Genomic DNA, 8520 nt, shown 5'->3' with positions numbered 1-8520 from the left:
ACACACACACACACACACACACACACACACACACACACAGTACTGACCTTGGGTCCTCCTTTCTCCCCAGGTATCCCATCCAGACTCCCCGAGAGGCCTGTTATGGAGACATGGATGGATTTCCTGGAGTTCGTAACTATGGCATGGTGGATCCAGAGGACCTCTATGATGTTTACTGCTATGCTGAAGATCTAAATGGTGATTAGGGGTTTGTGGGTAAGGGAAAGACCCCTTTTCAGAATCCCCAGGGAGTGAGATGACCCTTGCCCAGCGGAAAATTCCCGTGTTACCACTGAGGGAGGCTTTCGGGATCCATCCCCTCCCTGTCTGGACTTCAGTTTCCTCATCCATAAAATAAAGGGGTTAGAACAAATGATCTCTAAGACCCCTTCTACCTGTGATGATATCTTTTTGCCAACCCTAGAAGGAAGGGAGGTAGCATTCAAGTCCCTTCTAGCTCTAAGTTCACTGATCCCGTGTCACTGATGAAAAAACTGAGACCCAAGTAAGTTGAATGAGTGATTTGCTGAGGATTATACATTGAGTTAAATCTATAATGGGGACATCCCCAAAACTGGATTTCTACCTGGAGTTGGAGTCAGTGGGTTCAAATCCCAAGTAACTGCCTGTATCATCTCAGATGAGTCACTATACCTCCTTGGGCTTCAATTTCTTCATCTATGAAATTAGTGGAGCAAGACTGGATGATTTTTGAAACTCCTAGCTATAAATCCTGACTTCCCTGGCTGCTTACTACCTCTTAGCAACCTTATCTTCTTTCCCTGTGCTTCATAGGGGAGCTGTTTCTGGGCTCTACCCCAGACAAGCTGACCTTGGAAGAGGCACGGGCTTATTGCTGGGAACGGGGAGCAGAGATCGCCACAACAGGACAACTTTATGCAGCTTGGGATGAAGGCCTGGACCGGTGTAGCCCTGGGTGGCTTGCCGATGGTAGTGTGCGCTACCCCATCGTCACACCCCGACAGCGTTGTGGGGGAGGCCTGCCTGGTGTCAAAACACTCTTCCTCTTCCCTAATCAGACTGGGTTTCCTAATGCACACAGCCGTTTCAACGTCTACTGCTTCAGAGGTGAGCCTTACCTAAGAGTCTTACACCTTCTGGGGGAATGAGAGAAAGGGCTAGAGACAGAGGCATAGGGCCCAAGAGATCTAGGGAAGCTCACGTACAAAGAAATAGAGGCACAGGAGAAAAGAAAGATTTAGAAAGAAAAAAATATATGTGGTGAAATAGATACAAGAAGAGACTAAGGGGAAAAAAACAACAAAAAAGAGACAGAGGCATAGAGAAATACAGAAGGACAGAGATACAATGACACAAAGAGGTGAAGAGAAAAACAATCAGAAGAACTGAAGATGGTCAGACTGACACACTCTACTAACACGTGAAGAAATAAAAGCAAAAGGGGCTAGAGGAAGACAGACACACACAGAGAGACATAGACAGAGAAACAGAACAAGAGAGCTGGAGACAAGAGATAGAAATAGAAGTGGAAACCCAGAGGAACACAGAGGAAGGTAGAGATGGAAATAGAGACATAGAGGAAGAGGAACAGGGAGACTGAGAAAAAAAAAAACAAGCAGAGATTAAAAGAGTCAGAGACAGAAAGAGGAACCCACTGAGGTACCTGGAAGGGAAAAGAAAAGGGGTGTGTGTGTGTGTGTGTGTGTGTGTGTGTGTGTGTGTGTGTGTGTGTAACATACTGGTCGTGTAATAAGAGGAACACAGCTTAGATAGAAGGGCAGACTTCCAGACAGTTTGAGATGGAAGACCGAGGGGCTGGCTCCAGGCAGGGGAGTATCATCACAGCTGTTCCCCACTCTTCCTCTCCCAGATTCCAGCAGCCCCAGTTCCACCTGTCTCTCCTGGAGCTACTCTGGTTCCATTGCATTCATTGCACACTGACTCCCCTGCCTGTTCTCCCAGAACGATGGAAAAAAATCCTTTCTCTTTCAGTTTTGCTGAGACAAAGTTGGAATCTTTCCAAAGGAATTTTCACTAGGAAATTCAAGAGAAACATACTACACAAACTAAACAAAATGTGTCTTCTGAATGCAGACTGCTGTTCCTATCCTAGTCTGGTCTGGCTGTCCTAGTCCTCAGCTCTCTTCTTTCTTTTTAGCCATTTGAGCTAGATGGCATACTGATGCTAGAGTTATCCAGACCCACAGCCACAGGCAGCTTAAGGCTGGCACTGTTTCTAGGGCTGGTTGGATTGGATTCTTATTGCCTCCCAGAACCTGTCCCCACCTCATTCCATCAGACTCTGAGGAGGACTGCACTGAACACCTGCTCTGAAGCTGCACTGAAGCCTTTGGGTCTTCCCTGGTCCCTGGCCTCCAGGTGAAGAAGACCCTTCCATATCTGGCCCCAAAGATCCCTCAGCTGGGGTGGGGTTTATCTGCCCTACACCAACCTTAGATCTGCCTTTGTCCCTCCTAGAAGTCTCTCACCTCTAGTAGTCCTGCCTTCTTTCTGACCCATTTCCTAAATACATGGTTTGTTAGAAGTAGAAGAGTCCTTAGAATTGTTTTTTATATTAAAAATTGTTTTCATTGTGAACTCAGCAATCATTACCTTGGTATTCAATATATTTTAATAAGCATTTAGTATCAGCTTAGATACACATACAAAGAAACTGAGGTGCAGGAGAATGGAAAGACTTAGAAAGGGAAAAAATATATATAGTGAAAGATACAGGGAGAGACTGAGGGGGGAAACAAAACAAAAAAGTAAGAATACACTCTGATGCTAAGGATACACTTGTTAGGTGCTAGGGACAAAAAGGCAAAAAGAATACAATATATACCCTCAAGAAACCTAAGTTTTAGATCATCTAGACCATTTAGATCTCTAATTTTATGGAGGAGGAAACTGAGGCACAGAGAGCTTAAATGACTCTCTCAAAGTCACACAAGTAGTAAGCAGCAGAGGTAAGATTAGAATTCATCTGTGGATATCTAGTCCATTGTCCTTTTGACTATACCAGATACCTTCTCTCTGACCTGTTAGGTTTCCCTGAAACATCCTTACTAGTTGGTTGATAAGTAGATCCATCCTTTTATGAAGCTTGTCTTCATCACCTATTGTTCTAGTCTCCTATTAGGTCTGGTCTTCATAATGGCCTCTGTGACAACCCTAGACATTGGCCCCCTCTAAGGCTATATACAGACTCTCAATTTCTTCCTATTTCCAAGTGCCTGCTCCCTTTTGGACCATCCCAAACATTTCCTGCTTGAGGGGAGGAGCCTTTGGGTCTTAGATCATTTGTAAGAGCAGAAATGACTAATACACTGAGAGTCTAACAGGGGATACTGTATTTGATGGTCCGGATTCCCAGTCCTGCCTACTCTTCTATTCTCTTTTGTCACTTACAACTTAGGTGCCCCTAGGATTATTCAGATGTCTTCCAGAATCCAGATTTACAGAATCATGTCATTTTGGAGTTGAAATACTGTGAGGGTAGAGGCTATAGTTTCTCCAATGAATGAGTCTTTTTTGTAGCATCTTTTACAAATAATCATGCAGCCTCTGAGCACTTTTAAAGAATAGGAAGTTAGTTCATTCCCACTTTGGGTAGTCCTTTCCATTGTTAGATAGCCTTGATTGCTAGAAAGTTCTTTGTGTTAAAGTAAAATCTGTCACTCTAAAATTTCCACCCATTGATTCTAGCTCTACAATCTGGAGATATATAGAATCAGTGTAATCCTTCTTCCTGAGAGTTCTTAAAATATTTAAAGACTGAAATAATGGTTTCCTTAAAACTTTACTTCCCCCAGATAAAAATTGCTATTTCCTTTACCAATATGATTGCCATTCACTAGCTTAGTCAGCCTCTTCTGGACTTGCTCTAGGTTGTCAGTATCTTTCCTAAAATATGGTGCCTGGAACTGGAAAGCAACAGGAATTATGAACAACTGAGAAAATGATGGAGGTGAAAGAGTTAAGGACCCCTGTCAGACTGGACTTGAGGTGTTTAGTGTGCAGGTAGGAGGTAAGTCTCTATGACCTCTGGATAGATGTCGGAAGGACTCCAATCAGAGAATAGATCCAGTATGACCAAAGTCAAAGAGAAGGAAGTGTAACAGATAGTCCCAGCGCAAAGTGTTCTGTGGGGAAGCAGTACTGAAGATATCTCTTAGTTTTCTTCAAGCCCCTCATTCTCCATTTCTTAGTCCTCCTGTCTATAGTTTACATCTGGGCAAAGAAGGAGAATTAAAATAGAGGTCACCTTCTTCATCCCCCATCTGATGAGGGAGAATGCCCTGGCCCTTATGGAATCCCCAATTGTAATAATGGAAAGTGTCTTCAAGGGGCACTGGGTTTAAATGGGGAGACATAGTCCCTGTTCTTGCTGGGCCTTCAGCCTGATATCTCACCCTTAGGACACAGACACAAATCCAGGGACAGAAATGAGGGCAAATGATCCTGTACTAGAAGGATGGGGGAGAATTTTCAGAAGTGGAGTTCTGGTTGAGAGGTCTCCCTTGAGGAAGATAAGCATGGAGCAGAGTTGAGGACGGGAAGGATGGATGGGTTGGGCAAGGTGGAGGGGAGAAAGTTATCTAAGGCTGAAGGAACAACTATGTGAAGGTGAAATGCAGGGAGAGGAAAGGACAAGACCTAGATGAGGCTGGCAAGAGAGGGAGATATCAAGTTTGGAGTGGAGCTGTAAGCAGGTGGTGAGGAGACGTGCTGTTCCTGTCTCGCCTGGCTGGGCAGGGAGATGGTCTGAGGGTCAGGGTGAGGGCAGGACAGGAATAATGAAGTCTTTCTTTTCTTAGTTTTTTTTCCAATCCCACTTCATTGGTTTTCTCCTTCCCTCTGTTCCCTTCTGAGTCTGAAATGACTTATTCCCAGCCCCTCTGGTTCTTTCAATGAGGGGAGTCCTGAAAAGCAGTAGGGGCAGGTATGTTATTATTCACCTCCCTGGGATCATTATGTCCTTTCCACTTCCTCTGTACCCAACTATACTCACTCCCTTATCCTCAGCCCATTCCATGGTAGAGGAAGGATTATGATTTTCCAGATCCTTAAGAGAGTCTGTCTCTACCTTCCTTCCCCAACTCTGAGATCGCCTCTAGTTCTGACTTCTGGAAAGTCTTTTCTATGATCTTACTACCATCTCTCCTGCTGCAATGATAGCCTCTTTTCTCTCAATAAATTATTTCTGTAGTTGCAGATTAGTGGTACTCTTTCTTCATTTAAGAGAGGGGAAATGACTTGTCCAAGATGGCGCAGTCATGTTTTGAACCTAAGTTCTCTAATTCCTAATTGAGGACCCTCTCCACTTCATCAAAACTGTCTGGTTTACTAACACTTGTGTTTACTTCACATACAGTAGAGTAGGATTACATGGTACAAAATAATCTTTGGGTACTTCCTTGGTTCAACTCAATTCGATATTTATCAAGTGCCTCATCTGTGCAAGGCACTAACTATGCCCTAGGGATACCTCTGTATCAGGGACCCAGGGTAGCTAAGGATGGAGGAAATCCCTATCCAGCCCACCCATTCAAACCCAGATGTGCCATATGATGATCTTCTCACTCTCCTTTCAACTACAGACCCTGCTCAATCCTCTGTCTCCCCGAGGAATCCCTATCCAGCCTCAGATGGGCTGGAGACCATTGTTACAGTGACAGAGACCCTTCAGGAACTTCAGCTACTTCAGGAGGCCACACAAAGTGAGTCTCGAGGAGCCATCTACTCTGTCCCCATTTCAGAGGACAGCAGGGGAATTAGCTCCACCCCAGAGGATCCTGAAGAGGCCCCCAAGACATTCCTAGGTAAATCCATCTTTATGCCCCACAAGTTGCAGTGGGATGAAAGGGTAAAGGTGGTGTAGAGACTAGCGCTTTCATCAACGGAGTGATCTTGAGGTGCACCTAACCCTACCACTCCATCTGTGACACACAACCCCTCCTTTGGCCAAGTCTAAGATCGGATGACATCTCTTCTGTCCCCCAACTCAGAAATTAGAGGAAATTTCTTTTTCCGGCATCTCTACCTGCCTTCCTCAGCCTCTATCTCTCCTGCTGATAAGATGGTGTTCTTGGGCAGAGACAAAGAGCTTATATGGGTTTGGAAGGGCCTGAGAATTCTTAACCTAAGAAGATGTTGACTGGGAAAGAGAGGCTTCCCTTTTTGGTACCTGTTCCTTTTCCCCTCCACCATAGAAAGTGCTGAATTGGAGAAAGGAAGAGAAAGTCATATTTACTCATGTACCAGTTGCCTCCTCATCACTTCACCTCAAGTTCAAGGTCCCCCAACCCTCTTTCATCTTCTTCAGTGTCTCCCAGCCCCTCTCCTCTCCTCCAGGGTCCAACAGTTCCCTCGACTCTATTCCAGTGTCCATCCCACCCTGCCCATCCTTCCCCTCTCCCCTGAGATCCCTCAGTTTCCTGACTCTTCTCAGGTGCTCCCCCACCCAGTGTCTCCAAGGCCCCTCTCTCCTTGTGACCCACAATTCTCTCTTCCCTAGTCCACACTCCTCTCCCTGGGTTCCTGAGAATTCCCTGGGTCTCGCTTTCCTCTTTTGTCAATCCGCCCTAGAATGCTGTCCATGGTCCTGATATTACTTTCATTTGTTCAGAGGATGCAGACCAATCAGTTACCCCGCCCATGCGGTCTTCTGAGGAGGAGGAGCAGGAGGAAGATGAGAAGGTGATAGAGGAAGAGGATGAGGAGGGGCAAGAGGAGGGAGAAAAGGAGGAGGAAGTGGAAGATGAAGCTCCTTCTCCGGTACTAAGTGAGATCCGGGAAGTAGCCATAGAGAATGGCTCCCTCTCCACTGAGCCTCCCCGTGAGGAAAGGCTGTCTGAGGCTCCTCTGGTGGCCCAGGTGTCTGTACATGATGGCGCCATGCTCTCTCCTGGGGGGCAGCCAGAGGGGCCCAAGCATCCAAGAGTCAGGGGGCAGTCCATCGAGACCCTACCAACCCTTGGGGCTATGGCTCATGGGGAAGGGAGCCAAGCATCCCCTCCACCCACTACACCTGTCGGTACTGAGGAAGAAGATGAGGAAGAGGTCGGGGCACCGGAGCTGTCTGGGGGCACTCCTCCCTGGGTCCCTCATGGAGAGAGCGATGAAGTGGGGAGTTCTGAAGAGGCACCCAGTCTGTCTCCAACAACTGGGACACTGCCAGGAGTGGAGGGGAAGGAGGGGGCAGGGGACAGGGTGGCCCCCCCTGAAGAGGCTCTGGGAAGGACAGCACCTGTGGAGACCTCCGTCAGGGCCCAGCCAGCGCTACCCACTGAGAGCGCAGGCCTGGGAGCTGCGGGGGCTGCAGCCCCCTCACCAGGTAATCCAACCCACTACTCTGCTTCCCTTCTCCTTCTGCTGCTCTGGACTGCTGTCTTCTAACCTTCCCCTTGTCCCATCCCATCTCAAGCCTCCCAGACAGTACTAAGTTCTTCTGTGACTATTTCCACCCCCCCATTTCCCAGTCTCCCTCTGTAATCTCCCTTCCATTACCATTGCCATAGTTTCCTGTGATCCCCCTTCCACCTACTCCTGTCCCTGTGATTCCTCTTCTCTCCTCACCCTTCCACTCTGGCCCCCTTATCTTACCCCAAGAGCACCATGCCTCTTTTCCATGCCCCCCTGTAGTTCTCCTCTTCCCCACTCCAGGCTTGGTACACTTACTTCTACTCCCTTTGTGGTTCCCCTCCTGTCTCCCTCTGAGAACTTCTTGTCATTTCTCCAGGTCCCCAATAGCTTACCCCCTCTGCCTTCCCCAGCTCTTCCCTTCTGAAACCCTCCTCTTGCCCAAGACCTCCTCACTCTGTAACTCCCACCATCCTTCCTAGTCTGTGACTTCTATTCCTGCCCCTCAGTCCTCCCCTAAATTTAGTATCCTTTCTCTTCCAGTCTCCCAGTTTTTTTCCTTTACTCCTGTCTTCCATTTCTCCCTCTCCATGTACTCCCACTCCCTTTCTTTCAATCATGTGTCTCATTCTGGATGATATCAGGGAAGCCTTTGGATTGTAGCCCCTTCTCTCAGTCCCAGGGAACAAACCCCTCCCCCAGGAGCCTTAATTGACGCTACTTCTGTGAAGTATTTTTATGACTGTTTCATGGAAAACAAACCTCGGAAATAAATCTCAATTAAAACCATTTATAACCAAACTCCGGGTCCCTCTGTCTCCATTTCCCCCAACCTACCCCTCCTTTTTCTCTGAAGAATTATTTCTATCTTGTCTCTGTCTGTCTTTTTGCCTGTTTTTGTCTGTCTTTGGCTCTGTCTCTGTCTTTGTCCCACTCTTCGCTTCTGTCTCTTCCTTTCTACCCTTTGTCTGCTTCTCTGTTTCTGTCTTTTCCTTTATTCTCTGCCTTTTTCTGTCTGTCACTCTACCTCTGCCTCTCTCCATCTCTGCTTTTTTGTCTCCTCTGCTCTATGAAGCCGTCTATTTTTCTGGGTTTTTTTCTGTCTGCCTCTGGCTCTATTTCTCTCAGTGGCTGACTTTGATTCCCTGTTTTCTCTATGTTTCTCCTTTTATC

The 8520-nt window shown here is 46.9% G+C and overlaps 1 protein-coding gene across 1 annotated transcript in view; it reads left to right on the top strand.

The window, feature by feature from the left end:
- Window positions 1-8520, top strand: part of BCAN (brevican) — a 25013-nt gene that overhangs the window by 7709 nt on the left and 8784 nt on the right. The window contains exons 5-8 of the mRNA XM_027871466.1: window positions 71-198; window positions 796-1089; window positions 5586-5807; window positions 6614-7321. Coding sequence (XP_027727267.1) covers window positions 71-198; window positions 796-1089; window positions 5586-5807; window positions 6614-7321 — 1352 coding nt within the window. The remainder of the gene's footprint in view (window positions 1-70; window positions 199-795; window positions 1090-5585; window positions 5808-6613; window positions 7322-8520) is intronic.

Source organism: Vombatus ursinus, unplaced genomic scaffold, assembly GCF_900497805.2.
Source record: "Vombatus ursinus unplaced genomic scaffold, bare-nosed wombat genome assembly UNPS02014798.1, whole genome shotgun sequence".
Taxonomy (NCBI): Eukaryota; Metazoa; Chordata; class Mammalia; order Diprotodontia; family Vombatidae; genus Vombatus; species Vombatus ursinus.
The sequence above is the reverse complement of the archived record's forward strand: the minus strand, read 5'-3'. Positions and strand labels throughout refer to the sequence as shown.